The 18,570-nt window shown below is 38.5% G+C and overlaps 1 protein-coding gene across 3 annotated transcripts in view; it reads right to left on the bottom strand.

The window, feature by feature from the left end:
• The window catches only part of Rep (Rab escort protein), a 93,687-nt gene that overhangs the window by 45,475 nt on the left and 29,642 nt on the right, over positions 1-18,570 (bottom strand). For all 3 annotated transcript variants that reach the window (XM_053791117.2, XM_070097690.1, XM_053791118.2), the window contains 2 exons: positions 17,021-17,231; positions 11,977-12,032 (listed from right to left, as the gene is read on the bottom strand). In XM_053791117.2, coding sequence (XP_053647092.1) covers positions 11,977-12,032; positions 17,021-17,231 — 267 coding nt within the window. The remainder of the gene's footprint in view (positions 1-11,976; positions 12,033-17,020; positions 17,232-18,570) is intronic.

Here is an 18,570-nt window from a genome sequence, read left to right as displayed (position 1 = left end):
AGTGTTTTAAAGTTATTGTATATTTTATATGTATTGTACTTGATAATTAAACTTGTGTACACCTGTACCTAAATAAACTTACACACTGTGCTGGCATGTAGGTACACATTAAAATCACTAAGTCTCTCTCTACTCTTGATGCAATAATAATAATAATAATAATAATAATAATAATAATACACGTAGTAATAATAATAATCTCTTGGGCACATTAACCCTTTCAGGGTCCAAGGCCCAAATCTGGAGTCACGCACCAGTGTCCAAGAATTTAAAAAAAAAAAATTTGTTATTTTTTCTTATGAAATCGTAGAGAATCTTTCTGTGAAGGTAATAAAACAAAAAGTACGAAATTTGGTGGAAAATTGACGAAATTATGCTCTCGCGAATTTTGATGTGTCAGCGATATTTACAAATCGGCGATTTTGCCGACTTTGACTCCCATTTTAGGCCAATTACATTATTCCAATCAACCAAATTCTTAGCTATTTCACTAGTATTACTTCTATTCTATCGATTGAGCACAAGAAATCGCCAAGTCAACTGTTTCAACTACAAAATAAAGTGATCGGAAATTGTTAATTTGGCCAATTTAACACAAAGTTCAAAATATTCCAATTTCAAAATAGGGTCCAGAATGAACAATGTAGGCATTCCTGGCACTAAACTAACATTTCCTCTGTTCATTAGTTATGTTTTGAGGCTTTACAAATAAATTCCATTTTGATTTTTTATTCACATAATGAATTTTTATTCACACCAAAAAATAGAAGATTTACTCTTATGCAATACTGTAATAATTGTATAAATATCATCACCATATTTGTGAATGTATATTAGACCCACCAGCTGACGTGTATTAGACGTGTGAGGTCGTTTGTTTACTCTTGAATATCGGCAAAAATTTAACATTTCCGCTACTTTGAGCTCAGTTTCAAGCCATTTCCAATGCTAAAACTAATCAAAGTCATCTCTATTTCTGTAATATGTCTTCCATTCTATCAAATGAGACCAAGAAATCGCAAATACAACTATAAAAAACATACGAAAAAACACTGCAAAGTTGCTGTTTTAATCGAAAAATCATGATTTCATTTTTTTTCTCTCATTATACACAGTGTGCTGCAGGATCTGTTTTATGTGGTGCACACATACCACATAGATGTATTCTCTCATATCTAGGCCCAAATGTACCACTCACAGTTTATCAGAGTGAGCTGAACTCATGGCGTAGATCTACGGTTTGGACCCTGAACGTAAAGCCGTAGATCTACGGGACGGACCCTGAAAGGGTTAATGTCGCATATTACGTTAATATAGACATTTCCCTTAATCTATCTATGATATTTTTTTCAAAATTATATAAGAAACACATTATGTAACACACAAACATGATACATGCACCCACAGTATAAAAATTTTTACAAATATATATGAGATGTTTACCAAACGGTTTGTAGAAGTGTCGGAAGAATTACGTTTTCTCTAGCCCGTCACCTGTTACTAGGGATAACTGTAGAAAAATATTCCTTTCGTATGCCTTCACTTTATAGCTATAATTCTGTACTAACTTGTACACAGTGTAAGAGTATTTGTTTCGTGATTTAATTATTATAATAATAATAAAAATATTATAAGGTAAAAGTTTCACAAACTCTTACAAATGTACATGAATGAACTAAAACTGGACACGTATTAATACCGTCTATTTCGCCTGACCGAGTGATCGTCCACAACCTGTTCAGTTTGTTTGTTTACGCTGTCTGAGCTCGGTGTATCATTAAATGTTGTTTTTTTATTTTTTTTTTTTTATTATCACACTGGCCGATTCCCACCAAGGCAGGGTGGCCCAAAAAAGAAAAACTTTCACCATCATTCACTCCATCACTGTCTTGCCAGAAGGGTGCTTTACACTACAGTTTTTAAACTGCAACATTAACACCCCTCCTTCAGAGTGCAGGCACTGTACTTCCCATCTCCAGGACTCAAGTCCGGCCTGCCGGTTTCCCTGAACCCCTTCATAAATGTTACTTTGCTCACACTCCAACAGCACGTCAAGTATTAAAAACCATTTGTCTCCATTCACTCCTATCAAACACGCTCACGCATGCCTGCTGGAAGTCCAAGCCCCTCGCACACAAAACCTCCTTTACCCCCTCTCTCCAACCCTTCCTAGGCAGACCCCTACCCCGCCTTCCTTCCACTACAGACTGATACACTCTTGAAGTCATTCTGTTTTGCTCCATTCTCTCTACATGTCCGAACCACCTCAACAACCCTTCCTCAGCCCTCTGGACAACAGTTTTGGTAATCCCGCACCTCCTCCTAACTTCCAAACTACGAATTCTCTGCATTATATTCACACCACACATTGCCCTCAGACATGACATCTCCACTGCCTCCAGCCTTCTCCTCGCTGCAACATTCATCACCCATGCTTCACACCCATATAAGAGCGTTGGTAAAACTATACTCTCATACATTCCCCTCTTTGCCTCCAAGGACAAAGTTCTTTGTCTCCACAGACTCCTAAATGCACCACTCACTCTTTTTCCCTCATCAATTCTATGATTCACCTCATCTTTCATAGACCCATCCGCTGACACGTCCACTCCCAAATATCTGAATACATTCACCTCCTCCATACTCTCTCCCTCCAATCTGATATTCAATCTTTCACCACCTAATCTTTTTGTTATCCTCATAACCTTACTCTTTCCTGTATTCACCTTTAATTTTCTTCTTTTGCACACCCTACCAAATTCATCCACCAATCTCTGCAACTTCTCTTCAGAATCTCCCAAGAGCACAGTGTCATCAGCAAAGAGCAGCTGTGACAACTCCCACTTTGTGTGTGATTCTTTATCTTTTAACTCCACGCCTCTTGTCAAGACCCTCGCATTTACTTCTCTTACAACCCCATCCATAAATATATTAAACAACCACGGTGACATCACACATCCTTGTCTAAGGCCTACTTTTACTGGGAAATAATTTCCCTCCCTCCTACACACTCTAACCTGAGCCTCACTATCCTCGTAAAAACTCTTCACTGCTTTCAGTAACCTACCTCCTACACCATACACTTGCAACATCTGCCACATTGCCCCCCTATCCACCCTGTCATACGCCTTTTCCAAATCCATAAATGCCACAAAAACCTCTTTAACCTTATCTAAATACTGTTCACTTATATGTTTCACTGTAAACACCTGTTATATATTACGTTAATATACACATTTTCATTAATCCATCCGTGATATTTTTTTCAAAATTATATAATAAACACGATACATAACATAAATACATAACAACATATGTGTAGAGAACCTAGGATAACCCAAAAAATCAGAGTGACTTACTTCCATTGCCTTCACTCAGAGCATCATTTCTTCTCAAAATGATGTTACATGAGAATGGGAGTGTTCTTCTTTATTTATTCTACCGTATCAATGTAGAGACAACCTGTACACAATGTAACTTGTACACAAACCAGACGTGTACACTGTTTACAAAACTTACCTTCGCCTGGTTTGTTTACATAACTCTGCGCCTGTCCTCTCTCATGCACTCATTCTTTCTCTCTGGTATGGTAGCCTGGCTGACTACCATACATACCACACTTGATTTTTTACAATAAATACTACTCATCTCACCCTATATTTTAAGGTAAGTAATGAGTGAACTGTATATACATTTTATCGCTCTGGGATGCTTAAATATCATAGAATAGTATGTGTGGGTGGGTTGGCCTGGTATGGTAGCCTGGCTGACTACCATACATACCACACTTGATTTCTTACAATAAACACTACTTGTCTCACCCTAGATTAAGACTATAAATATTTTAAGGTAAGTAATGAGTGCACTATGTGTGTATTGTACTTTTTTATTGTTTTTTGATGCCTGGTTCTATTGCTAACATAATATATGTTAGTGTAAACTTGTTATCTAGTGTTTGTATGCATTTGTAAGTGGAAAAAAAGGGTGTTCCACTTTACGGCGGTTTCCGCTTTACGGCGGTAGCCTGGAACCTAACCCGCCGTATAAGTGGGGCCCTCCTGTATATATACTATACAGTATGACTGGTTTTCATTTTCTTTTTTCTACTATTTTGGTCTTCTAAGGCTATGTACAAGGAATATTTATAACATAACTGTTTCAGACTGTAATACTCTTAAAAACATGGAAATAAGTCATATTGATTGATTGACTTTACCGCGTTCTATATATATAGTATATCTTTTTTCAACAAACCGGCTATATCCCACCAAGGTAGGGTGGCTCAAAAAGAAAAACAAAAGTTTCTCTTTTTAAATTTAGAAAAATATACAGGAGAAGAGGTTACTAGTACCTTGCTCCCGGCATGCTAGTCGTCTCTTATGACACGCATGGCATACGGAGGAAGAATTCTGTTCCACTTCCCCATGGAGGTAAGTGGAAATAAACAAGAACAAGAACTATTAAGAAAATAGAAGAAAAGCCAGAGGGGTGTGTATGTATATGCTTGTACATGAATGTGTAGTGTGACCTAAGTGTAAGTAGAAGTAGGAAGACATACCTGAAACCTTGCTTGTTTATGAGACAGAAAAAAAAAACAACACCAGTAATCCTACCATCATGTAAAACAATTACAGGCTTCCGTTTCACACTCACTTGGCAGGACAGTAGTACAGTGGACCCCTGACCAACTAAGGCATCATCTAACAATAAAATCGACTAACGAAGCATTTTAGCATAAAAATTTTGGCCTGACCAACGATGAAAACTCGACTAACAGCATTCGTCCCGAACGCATCTACACAGCCTTGTGGCCTAAGCGTGCCTTAGCTGCCCTGCCTTCAGTTAGTGTGCCAATGTTTACAAGCCAGTGAAGTCGCTTCCACCCATATATTTGGTACATTTCGTATTATTCCAGTGTTTTTAGTGCTTGTAACTGGTAAATAAGCCAACATGGGCCCAAAGAAAGCTTCTAGTGCCAACCCTGTGGTAAAAAGGGTGAGAATTACAATTGAAATGAAGGAAGAGATCATCACAAAGTATAAAACTAGAGTGTATGTCTCCGAGCTGGCCAGGTTGTATAACAAACCCCAATCAACCATCACTACTATCTTGGCCAACAGAAAGGCATGCATGTTGTAAGAGATGACTAAAATGCCAGGAGCAAGGGGCTAGTAACCCCTTCTCCTGTATATATTACTAAATGTAAAAGGAGAAACTTTCATTTTTCCTTTTGGACCACCCTGCCTCGGTGGGATACGGCCGGTGTGTTGAAAGAAGAAAGATATATATACATGTATATAAGCAACTATTGGCAGAAAGGTGGACTGGTGCAAGTATGAGTAGTGGGGGGGGGGGTTGAAGAGGGTTGGAATAGTTTTAAAAATGCAGTATTAGAATGTGGGGCAAAAGTTTGTGGTTATAGGAGGGTGGGTGCAGGAGGAAAGAGGAGTGATTGGTGGAATGATGAAGTAAAGGGTGTGATAAAAGAGAAAAAGTTAGCTTATGAGAGGTTTTTACAAAGCAGAAGTGTTATAAGAAGAGTAGAGTATATGGAGAGTAAAAGAAATGCGAAGAGAGTGGTGAGAGAATGCAAAAGGAGAGCAGAGTGGGAGGGGTACTGTCAAGAAATTTTAATGAAAATAAGAAAAAAATCTGGAGTGAGTTAAACAAGTTAAGAAAGCCTAGGGAACAAATGGATTTGTCAGTTAAAAACAGAATAGGGGAGTTAGTAGATGGGGAGAAGGAGGTTTTGGATAGATGGAGAGAATATTTTGAGGAACTTTTAAATGTTGACGAAGAAAGGGAGGCGGTAATTTCATGCACTGGCCAGGGAGGTATACCATCTTTTAGGAGTGAAGAAGAAGAGGATGGAAGTGTGGGGGAGGTGCGTGAGGCATTACGTAGAATGAAAGAGGGTAAAGCAGCTGGAACTGACGGAATCATGACAGAAATGTTAAAAGCAGGGGGGGATATAGTGTTGGAGTGGTTGGTATTTTTGTTTAATAAATGTAATAAATGTTATTTTCATATAGTCGGACTTGAGTCCTGGAAATGGGAAGTACAATGCCTGCACTTTAAAGGAGGGGTTTGGGATATTGGCAGTTTGGAGGGATATGTTGTGTATCTTTATACGTATATGCTTCTAAACTGTTGTATTCTGAGCAACTCTGCAAAAGCAGTGATAATGTGTGAGTGTGGTGAAAGTGTTGAATGATGATTAAAGTATTTTCTTTTTGGGGATTTTCTTTCTTTTTTGGGTCACCCTGCCTCGGTGGGAGACGGCCGACTTGTTGAAAAAAAAAAAAAAAAAAAAAAAAATGTAAGAAAGAGGGGAAGGTACCTAGGGATTGGCGGAGAGCATGTATAGTCCCTTTATATAAAGGCAAGGGGTACAAAAGATATTGTAAAAATTATAGAGGAATAAGTTTACTGAGTATACCAGGAAAAGTGTATGGTAGGGTTAGAATCGAAAGAATTAGAGGTAAGACAGAATGTAGGATTGGGGATGAGCAAGGAGGTTTCAGAGTGGGTAGGGGATGTGTAGATCAGGTGTTTACATTGAAGCATATATGTGAACATTACAGTGGACCCCCGAGTTTCGTCGGCATCGACTTTCGTGAAATCCGACTTTCGGCAAAATTTGGCCTCGCGGTTCGTGATTAGACTCGTGATTAGGCGACTGTCCAGTACCCGTCCGCCCGTCACCACGCACACAAAGCCAGTCCCCTGCACCATTCACACTAAGTGTGCCATTGTTTACCACCATGTGACCATCACCCCGCGTGTTCATGGAATACATTTCGTAATAATCCATTGTTTTTTGTGATTGCAACTGCTAAATAAGTCACCATGGGCCCAAGGAAAGCTAGTGCAAGTCCTTTGGTAAAAAAAGTGAGGAACATGATCGAATTCAAGAAGGAAATCATTGAAAAATATGAGAGCGGAGTGTGTGTTACAGAACTTGCCAGGATGTATGGCAAACCCCATTCAACCATCACTTCGATCGTGGCGAAAGGAAAGGAAATAAAGTGTGCTGTTATTGCAAAAGGGTTAGATATGCTGACAAAAAAGAGACGCAAATCCTCGAGAAGTGGAAAGGTTATTGTTGGTGTGGATTACCGAAAAACAGTTAGCAGGAGATAGCGTTATGCAGTCAATAATATGTGAAAAGGCAAGGCAGTTGCATGACGATCTTGTAAAGAAAATGCCTGCAACAAGTGATGCTTGTGATTTTAAGGCCAGCAAAGGTTGGTTTGAGAGATTTAAGAAGCATAGTGGCATTCACAGTGTGATAAGGCATGGTGAGGCTGCCAGTTCGGACAACATTGCAGTTGAGAAGTTTGTACAGGAGTTTAACCCGTAAATGGTCCAAACGTATATATACGTTTTTTCAACATTTGAAAGTATGTAAAAAAAGTAGATCTTCTTTTTTTTTTTACATTTGAAAATGTGTAAAAAAGCTTTGATCTACTTTTTTTTTGTTATATTTGAAAATAGAGAAGAAGAAAAACTTTATAAAACTGGGATGCTTGAATGTGCGTGGATGTAGTGCGGATGACAAGAAACAGATGATTGCTGAAGGGGTAGCAGTAATGTTGAATGATCAGTTATGGAAGAAGAAAAGAGAATATGAATGTGTAAATGCAAGAATTATGTGGATTAAAGTAAAAGTTGGATGCGAGAAGTGGGTCATAATAAGCGTGTATGCACCTGGAGAAGAGAGGAATGCAGAGGAGAGAGAGAGAGATTTTGGGAGATGTTCAGTGAATGTATAGGAGCCTTTGAACCAAGTAAGAGAGTAATTGTGGTAGGGGACCTGAATGCTAAAGTAGGAGAAACTTTTAGAGAGGGTGTGGTAGGTAAGTTTGGGGTGCCAGGTGTAAATGATAATGGGAGCCCTTTGATTGAACTTTGTATAGAAAGGGGTTTAGTTATAGGTAATACATATTTTAAGAAAAAGAGGATAAATAAGTATACAAGATATGATGTAGGGCGAAATGACAGTAGTTTGTTGGATTATGTATTGGTAGATAAAAGACTGTTGAGTAGACTTCAGGATGTACATGTCTATAGAGGGGCCACAGATATATCAGATCACTTTCTAGTTGTAGCTACACTGAGAGTAAAAGGTAGATGGGATACAAGGAGAATAGAAGCATCAGGGAAGAGAGAGAGGTGAAGGTTTATAAACTAAAAGAGGAAGCAGTTAGGGAAAGATATAAACAGCTATTGGAGGATAGATGGGCTAATGAGAGCATGGGCAATGGGGTCGAAGAGGTATGGGGTAGGTTTAAAAATGTAGTGTTAGAGTGTTCAGCAGAAGTTTGTGGTTACAGGAAAGTGGGTGCGGGAGGGAAGAGGAGCGATTGGTGGAATGATGATGTAAAGAGAGTAGTAAGGGAGAAAAAGTTAGCATATGAGAAGTTTTTACAAAGTAGAAGTGATGCAAGGAGGGAAGAGTATATGGAGAAAAAGAGAGAGGTTAAGAGAGTGGTGAAGCAATGTAAAAAGAGAGCAAATGAGAGAGTGGGTGAGATGTTATCAACAAATTTTGTTGAAAATAAGAAAAAGTTTTGGAGTGAGATTAACAAGTTAAGGAAGCCTAGAGAACAAATGGATTTGTCAGTTAAAAATAGGAGAGGAGAGTTATTAAATGGAGAGTTAGAGGTATTGGGAAGATGGAGGGAATATTTTGAGGAATTGTTAAATGTTGATGAAGATAGGGAAGCTGTGATTTCGTGTATAGGGCAAGGAGGAATAACATCTTGTAGGAGTGAGGAAGAGCCAGTTGTGAGTGTGGGGGAAGTTCGTGAGGCAGTAGGTAAAATGAAAGGGGGTAAGGCAGCCAGGATTGATGGGATAAAGATAGAAATGTTAAAAGCAGGTGGGGATATAGTTTTGGAGTGGTTGGTGCAATTATTTAATAAATGTATGGAAGAGGGTAAGGTACCTAGGGATTGGCAGAGAGCATGCATAGTTCCTTTGTATAAAGGCAAAGGGGACAAAAGAGAGTGCAAAAATTATAGGGGGATAAGTCTGTTGAGTATACCTGGTAAAGTGTATGGAAGAGTTATTATTGAAAGAATTAAGAGTAAGACGAAGAATAGGATAGCAGATGAACAAGGAGGCTTTAGGAAAGGTAGGGGGTGTGTGGACCAGGTGTTTACAGTGAAACATGTAAGTGAACAGTATTTAGATAAGGCTAAAGAGGTCTTTGTGGCATTTATGGATTTGGAAAAGGCGTATGACAGGGTGGATAGGGGGGCAATGTGGCAGATGTTGCAGGTGTTTGGTGTAGGAGGTAGGTTACTGAAAGCAGTGAAGAGTTTTTACGAGGATAGTGAGGCTCAAGTTAGAGTATGTAAGAAAGAGGGAAATTATTTCCCAGTAAAAGTAGGCCTTAGACAAGGATGTGTGATGTCACTGTGGTTGTTTAATATATTTATAGATGGGGTTGTGAGAGAAGTAAATGTGAGGGTCTTGACAAGAGGCGTGGAGTTAAAAGATAAAGAATCAAACATAAAGTGGGAGTTGTCACAGTTGCTCTTTGCTGATGACACTGTGCTCTTGGGAGATTCTGAAGAGAAGTTGCAGAGATTGGTGGATGAATTTGGTAGGGTGTGCAAAAGAAGAAAATTAAAAGTGAATACAGGAAAGTGTAAGGTTATGAGGATAACAAAAATATTAGGTGATGAAAGATTGGATATCAGATTGGAGGGAGAGAGTATGGAGGAGGTGAATGTATTCAGATATTTGGGAGTGGACGTGTCAGCGGATGGGTCTATGAAGGATGAGGTGAATCATAGAATTGATAAGGGGAAAAGGGTGAGTGGTGCACTTAGGAGTCTGTGGAGACAAAGAACTTTGTCCTTGGAGGCAAAGAGGGGAAGGTATGAGAGTATAGTTTTACCAACGCTCTTATATGGGTGTGAAGCATGGGTGATGAATGTTGCAGCGAGGAGAAGGCTGGAGGCAGTGGAGATGTCATGTCTGAGGGCAATGTGTGGTGTGAATATAATGCAGAGAATTCGTAGTTTGGAAGTTAGGAGGAGGTGCGGGATTACCAAAACTGTTGTCCAGAGGGCTGAGGAAGGGTTGTTGAGGTGGTTCGGACATGTAGAGAGAATGGAGCGAAACAGAATGACTTCAAGAGTGTATCAGTCTGTAGTGGAAGGAAGGCGGGGTAGGGGTCGGCCTAGGAAAGGTTGGAGGGAGGGGGTAAAGGAGGTTTTGTGTGCGAGGGGTTTGGACTTCCAGCAGGTGTGCGTGAGCGTGTTTGATAGGAGTGAATGGAGACGAATGGTTTTTAATACTTGACGTGCTGTTGGAGTGTGAGCAAAGTAACATTTATGAAGGGGTTCAGGGAAACCGGCAGGCCGGACTTGAGTCCTGGAGATGGGAAGTACAGTGCCTGCACTCTGAAGGAGGGGTGTTAATGTTGCAGTTTAAAAACTGTAGTGTAAAGCACCCTTCTGGCAAGACAGTGATGGAGTGAATGATGGTGAAAGTTTTTCTTTTTCGGGCCACCCTGCCTTGGTGGGAATCGGCCAGTGTGATAATAAAAAAATAATTTCATGTGGTAAAAAAATTTTTTTTTTTCATACTTTGGGGTCAGGAACGGATTAATTTGATTTCCAATATGGGGAAAATTAATTCGGCTAATGATAATTTCGGCTTACGATGAGCTCTAAGGAATGGATTAATATCGTAAGGCGGGGGTCCACTGTATATGCTATGTAACGTGCTTCTTATATAATTTTGAGGAAAATATCATAGATGGATTAATGAAAATGTCTATATTAATGTAAAATAAGACGTTTAATGTGCCCAAGAGTGATGATTATTACGTACTATTGGTGTCATGAGTTGAGAGACTGTTAGCAATTTTAATGTGTCCCTGCACACCAGCACAGCGTGTAAGTATATTTAGGTACAGGTACACATAAGTATAATTATCAGAATACATATAAAATATGCAATAACTGTAAAACACTTGAAATTTTGGAAAGTTTGCAGATATAATAGATGTGGTCACAGAGAATGTAAACAAACTGGGTGAGGCATGCTGTATTTGAAAGACCGCTTGCCATATAGCAAATTTTGGTCATAATTTGACATCGCCGTATTGGCGGAACGCCATAAGGCAAAATGCTGTAAAGCGGGGCTCTACTGTATAATACTCATCAATACATATAAATTATTCACATTCTTTGACTTTACTAGGTTATCCTGGGTTAAATATACCTGGTGTTCTTTGTGGCTAAATTCCACTGCAAGTATCACAAAATTATAATAAATTTTGAATGAATAAGTCATCTCTGAGTAACTAGTACACCCTGTTTACTGGTAGGGAAGCTGGTGGTAGAACTACAGCTCCTGGTTCCTTTGTTTACTTTTGCTAGTGAGGCATATTAGTATGTTGGATATACAGTCATCCCCTGAGTAGTTAACCAAGATACATTGTGTGGACCCTGCCTGCCTTACATTTTTCCATATGTCTGAATAGATGGAAGAAGACCCAAAGAGTTGCCCTGAGGTAAAAAATATTGGCAGGTGAAAGATTTGTGATTACACAGTTAGACACAGTACCAGCACCTATGTACTAGTATGTCAGAAATAATACCAGCACCTGCGTACTAGTATGTCGGACACAGTTAAAGGGTTAAATACAAAGATAAATTTACCCAGTGGACCTCAACAAAATCAGACATTTTGGATTTAATGGACTTTTTCTGTTATTTCTGGATGGTGTCTGGTTACAGATTTTGTCTGTTAAGATTTGCTCAGGGTTACATTACTTGAAATATAGCAATGAAACAGGTATGAAATACTGCATTGCAAATAAAGAAAGACCAAAGAGACAATAGAAAATGATGAATTTTGTGATTACTGGTCACTGAGTATTGTTAAATCAATGACAGAAGAGCAAAGGAAGCAATGTAATGAAACTCTTGAGACAATGTGCAAGATTCCTACCTTGCAACATTGGAAGAGATGAGAAGTTCAACTAAAGATCCACGTGAATACAACAGCTGAAATAAAAATTACTTTCATTAACACTCAAACAAGGCTTTTAGGATATTACTGAATCAGTACCTACCATGTCGGACCGAAACATTGTGGTAAGCTCCTCTCTCATGTGTGAGGGTTGTCTGTGCATTGTTTCAGTCATGGTATTGTGCCTTTCTGTTCTTTATATATATAAGTACAAACACAAAATCTTTTTGTACAATGCATATTCAACAACCACAGAACAAAATAAATCCGTTTCGAAAAAATCTCAAAATACATTACTCACAAAATGTTACGGTACACATACAAACAGTAAGGCTATCTGTTTTCCATATTTACAAAGAAATAGACCTATTTAATTTTTCAGTATTTTCAACATATACCATTTCTAACATTATCAAAGTTACATATTCACTATCAACTTACTACTGTTGTAACCAATTTGCTGTCATATTACAGAATCATAAGCAAAAAAGCAAGTAAAAGTATTTAATGTCAAATTTTCATGTTCCACAATCCATATTCATAATTTGTTTTATATCATTGGCTGTGTCAGAAACTATAGATGCAAGGGGAAATATTCCTACCATTTATGTGAAAAGAATGAATGAGATTCAAAACACCAATGACATCCCCACAATTTCTGATGTAGCCCTGTCCCCAGTTAACTTTGAAGAAGCAATCAACAGCATGCCCATGCATCCTGACCTAGGACGATACTTGTGAAATTCCATATTCACAAAAAATTGCAAAGAAATACCATCTCAGGCCTTCAGTATTTTATGGAGAAGCCTGGATATTGGTGTCATTCCACAATCATTGAAAACCATTGATGCTACCTTACTTCACAAAGGTGGCAGTAAAAATATTGCTAAGAATTACAGACCAACAGTGGTAATTTCACACGTTATCAAAATCTTTAACCCTTTGACTGTCGCAACCCCAATTCTGAAGCTGTCTCCCTGTGTTGCAAAATATTCGAAAAAAAAAAAATTATTTTTTTCTTACCAAAATGTTAAGATAAATTTCCTGATTGTTTTAAGCCCCCCCCCCAAAAAAAAAAAAAATTGCAATCAGTATTTACCAAGATATAGAGGCATAAAGCTGGCAGAAAATGAGTCACGAATGGCAACAGCAGCAAATGCCGCTCTCCCGGTAAAATTATTTTTACTCCATTCAAAGGTTTCTTGTATTTTCCAATATTTTATTTTTTCAAGTAACTTATGTGGCCTGTGAGACCAAAGTAAGATGAAATGTACATATATACAAGCGTTGTATGCAACACAATAACCACACAAACATTATTATCATTAAACTGTTTATAAAACTTGTTTACACAAACCAACAATACAAAAAATTGTTTATTACTATTTTTTTTTAACACATCAGCCGATTCCCACCAAGGCAGGGTGGCCCGAAAAAGAAAAACTTTCACCATCATTCACTCCATCACTGTCTTGCCAGAGGGGTGCTTTACACTACAGTTATAAAACTGCAACATTAACACCCCTCCTTCAGAGTGCAGACACTGTACTTCCCATCTCCAGGACTCAAGTCAGTCCTGCCGGTTTCCCTGAATCCCTTCATAAATTATATTTTGCTCACACTCCAACAGCACATCAAGTATTAAAAACAATTTGTCTCCATTCACTCCTATCAAATATGCTCATGCGTGCTCACACACAAAACCTCCCTTACCCCCTCCCTCCAACCCTTCCTAGGCCGACCCCTACCCCACCTTCCCTCCACTACAGATTTATACACTCTCAAAGTCATTCTGTTTTGTTCCATTCTCTCTACATGTCCGAACCACCTCAACAACCCCTCCTTAGCCCTCTGGATAATAGTTTTGGTAATCCCACACCTCCTAATTTCCAAACTACAAATTCTCTGCATTATATTCACACCACACATTGCCCTCAGACACGACATCTCCACTGCCTCCAGCCTCCTCCTCGTTGCAACATTCATCACTTATGCTTCACACCCATACAAGAGTGTCGGTACAACTATACTCTCATACATTCCCTTATATATACAAATGTACAGTCACTGGACACTTTCCTAGAATTGCTGCAGCTTGTGGAACTCTTTGAAAATGGTGTTATACACAGTCTTGCTTTACACTCCTCACACATAAAATGAGTGCCTCTGCATTTTTGTTGGCAGGTTGTTGTGGTTGTGCAGGTTGTTGTGGTTATGCAGGTTATTGTGGTTGTGCAAGTTGATGTTGTTATGGTTGTGCAGGTTGTTGTGGAGGTTGTTGTGGTTGTGCAGGTTGTTGTGGTTGTGCAAGTTGTTGCTGTTGTAGATTTGCAGGTTGATGTGGTTGTGCAGGTTGTTGTGGAGGTTGTTGTGGTTGTGGAGGTTATTGTGGTGTGTGGGTGGTTGATGCTGACCTTTCTTGTGGATGTGCTGTGTCATGTACCCAGGCTACCAGCCTGGGTACATGACACAGCATTACACCACCACCTGCTACTGCATGTATATACCATCTCAATTATAACATTACCCATATTTTCCTTCCTTCCTTCCTTCTACTTTCCTTCCTTTCTTTCTTCCTTTTTTTAATTCCTTCCTTTCTTCCTTCCTTCCTTCTGGCATCCTGGGCATTGCTTTCAGTCACAAACTCCTCAAAACAATGAAATTCATCTTCACTGACACCTCCATCTGTGTTAGAGGTATCACTTGGGAAGAGAAGAGTCCCAGATTCACTGGGGAGTAAGATATTTCTTACTGCTAGGCATGCTGAACAAGAACTACTGAAATGGCATTCCCACAATGTACCACTGGCTCCCTGATTGTTTTTTATACTGTGAACATTGACCATGGAGACCCATTCTCTCACATGTCGGCCTACCAGCATTCTCCCGCTTGATTTGAAGCCACTAGAATTTTTGCGTGTTAACCCTTTCAGGGTCTGTGCCGTAGATCTACGGCTATACATTGAGGGTTCAAACCATAGATCTACGCCATGAGCTCAGCTCACTCTGACAAGCTGTGAGCGGTAAATTTGGGCCTAGATATGAGAGAATACATCTATATGGTATGTGTGCACCACATAAAACAAATCCTGCAGCACACAGTGCATAATGAGAGAAAAAATGAGATCGTAATTTCGATTAAAACATCGACTTTGCAGTATTTTTTCGTATGTTTTTTATAGTTGTATTTGCGATTTCTTGGTCTCATTTGATAGAATGGAAAATATATTACAGAAATAGAGATGATTTTGATTGGTTTTAGTAATGGAAATAGGTTGAAACTAAGCTCAAACTAGCAGAAATGTTCAATTTTTGGCGATGTTCAAGAGTAAACAAATGATCTCACACGTCTAATACACGCCAGCTGGTGGGTCTAATATATGTTCACAAATGTGGTGATATTATTTATACAATTATTACAATACTGCATAACAGTAAATCTTCTATTTTTTGGTTTGAATAAAAATTCATCATGTGAATAAAAAATCAAAATGGAATTCATTTGTAAAGCCTGAAAACATAACTAATGAACAGAGGAAATGTTAGTCTAGTGCCAGGAATGCCTGCATTGTTTATTCTGGACCCTATTTTGAAATTAGAATATTTTGAACTTTGCATTAAATTGGCCAAATTACCAATTTCCGATCACTTTATTTTGTAGTTGAAACAGTTGACTTGGCGATTTCTTGTGCTCAGTCGATAGAATAGAAGTAATGCTAATGAAATAGCTAAGAATTTGGTCAACTGGAATAATGTAATTGGCCTAAAATGGGAGTCAAAGTTGGAATAATCGCTGATGCGTAAATATCGCCGACACATCAAAATTCGCAAGAGCATAATTTCGTTAATTTTCCATCAAATTTTGTACTTTTTTGTTTTATTACCTTCAGAAAAAGATTCTCTACCATTTCATAAGAAAAAATAACAAAATTAGTTTTTGAAAATTCTTGGACCCTGGTGCACACTTTGAAATTCGGCCTCTGGACCCTGAAAGGGTTAACCCTTAAACTGTCCAAACTTAGATCTACGTTGACGTGTGTAGCGCTCCGGACGTAGATCTATGTCTGATTTGGAAATAAAAAGTAGATATACGATCAGAGCGCTACGCACATCAATGTAAATCTAGGTTTGGACAGTTTAAGGGTTAACAGCATTTAGGTTGTCTTCCAGTGCATCCAAGATCATATCATAATGGTCTAGCAACTGTGGAAGGCAGGAGTGACCTGCTGTAATCCCATGCATCCTTCAGTTGCGTTTTAGTTGCAATTCCATGTGATTAGCTGTCTTGCTTCATAGGTTCCATGTAACCCTTTGACTGTTTCAGCCGTATATATATGTCTTACGAGCCAATGTTTTTGACGTATTAAGTAAAAGGGCACATGTCCAACTAATGCAACATTTTATTGTTGCAACGTTGTGCTCTCCAGGAGCTTTGTCAAGCCGATAATGCAGAACTATGTAAGAGAGAGTGAAAGGGTTAAATACACTTTTCAGCATTCAAGTTCATTCACCAACAATGATCCCAAGTTACCCTAAATGCTCTGCATATAAAGGGGCTTTTGCTATGTACACCCAAATGTAATTCTCCTTTGTACAAACATAGTATCATGCTGAAATAAAATTTATTATTATTATTATTATTACATTCCCAGCTCAATGACTACATATTACTGACCAAAATTTACTGTGGATAAAACTTCTGAAAATACTACAGAAGTATAATAATGTAAACTTTTAAGTAAGAAATGTTGCATATTGTGCAAGGAGTGAGAGGAAAAACATAAAAGTAGTACAGCATGTAGTGTAACAAAGGCAGGAAAAGAGCATGAAAAGGGGCAGTCTTGTCTAACTGTGTAATGCTAAAGATTGATCACTAGCAACACACATAATATGATTGCATTTAACAGTGTAGTCTGCAAGGCATGCCGTCTCTGCAAATGTCCACCCCAAACAGACAGACAATGCTAAAAGCAGTGCTTAGAGACAAGGAAGCATTTAATATGAGATCAATTTTCCAGTCATACTTTAGGGGCAAGATCCAGATTAAATTTCCTTGAAAGGTCCCTCACATCATCTTGTGACCATGTTCTACAGTGTTGGGCTTCATCTTTAGTTTCAAGTTTTGCTTGACTTTCCTTATTGATATCTGTGCTTTCATCTTCTCCCATACAACGTTGGCTCCCAACACTGTCACTGTTAATGTCTATTGGTGTTGCTTCAGGTGTCTTAGCATTCCTGCAAAATAGCAAGAGTCTGTAACATCCACAAAATACCTTTTACAATATCATGTCATCTACACTAATACTGATGTGAAGATAATACAGGTGTACATACTTCTGATTTGAATATCATAATTGCTATTCAAAGAATATTGAACAGATGTTGGATGACAAAGCCTAAAGTAATATTTATGAATACAATGTGGTAGATGTTTAGGGAAGAATGAGCAGGGAAAAGTCAGGGAAGTGAAAGATTTAAAGAAATTATAGAAACAATAACGACAGGTCTTAGCAGTTTTTCTTTATAAGATAAAAACCATGCCATAACTATGAGACATTTTTTATATTCAGTGTTGTAAGTCATGGTACTATACTGAGTTAGGCACAAGAATTAATAACTGGACATCAACACTGCAAACTGAAATGCTGACCATTGTACTGGTACCAAAGTTAACTTATGAAACTGAACTTTACTCTATGATTATTACTGATTCAGTCATCATAATCACTCTTAACAACATGCTCATTGGAGAAACCAGATTTTTTTTTTATTAACACATCGGCCATTTCCCACCAAGATGGGGGGTGATCCAAAAAAGAAGACACACTTTCATCATCATTCACTCCATCACTGTCTTGCCAAGGCATGCCTACACTAGTTAAAAAAAAACTGCAGCATATCAACATCCCTCCTTCAGAGTTCGAGAACTGTACTTCCCACCTCCAGGCTAACTGGTTTCCCCGAAACCCTTCATAAATGTTACCTTGCGCACACTCCAACAGCACGTCAAGTCATATAAACCATTCATCTCCACTTGCTCTGATCTAACACACTTAAACATGCTTGAAGTTCAAACCCCTCACACACAAAACCAGATATAGGAGGGCCCCATTTATGGTGTTTCGCTTTACGGCGTTTCACTAATAGGGATACTGTATTTCAAATTATGACCAAAATTCATTTATACAGCTCCCTGATTCACAATTACAGCGTCCACGCACCACTCTTGTTTGTTTACATCCTCCATGAGTTCCGTGTCTCTCGACTACATCTGGAAACTTTTCAAAATTTCAAGTGTTTTAAAGTTATTGCATATATTATGTATACTCTGATAATTTCACTTATGTGTACCTGTACCTAAATAAACTAACACACTGTGCTGGCATGCAAATTCAAATTCAAATTTTTATTTCTTTGCAAAGTTTACAATGTGTGACTGGCATATTATAAGGGGTCTATTTCCATGCATAGTTTACAATGTGTAATTACAATATTGATCTGCTAAGTGCAAAGCAAGCCACTATCATGCCGAGGCATTTCGGGCAGACTAAACCTAATGCTTTACAGACTACTT

Source organism: Cherax quadricarinatus, chromosome 59, assembly GCF_038502225.1.
Source record: "Cherax quadricarinatus isolate ZL_2023a chromosome 59, ASM3850222v1, whole genome shotgun sequence".
In the NCBI taxonomy this organism is placed as follows: domain Eukaryota; kingdom Metazoa; phylum Arthropoda; class Malacostraca; order Decapoda; family Parastacidae; genus Cherax; species Cherax quadricarinatus.
Note: the sequence above shows the minus strand (reverse complement) of the source record. Positions and strands in the feature narration are given on the sequence as shown.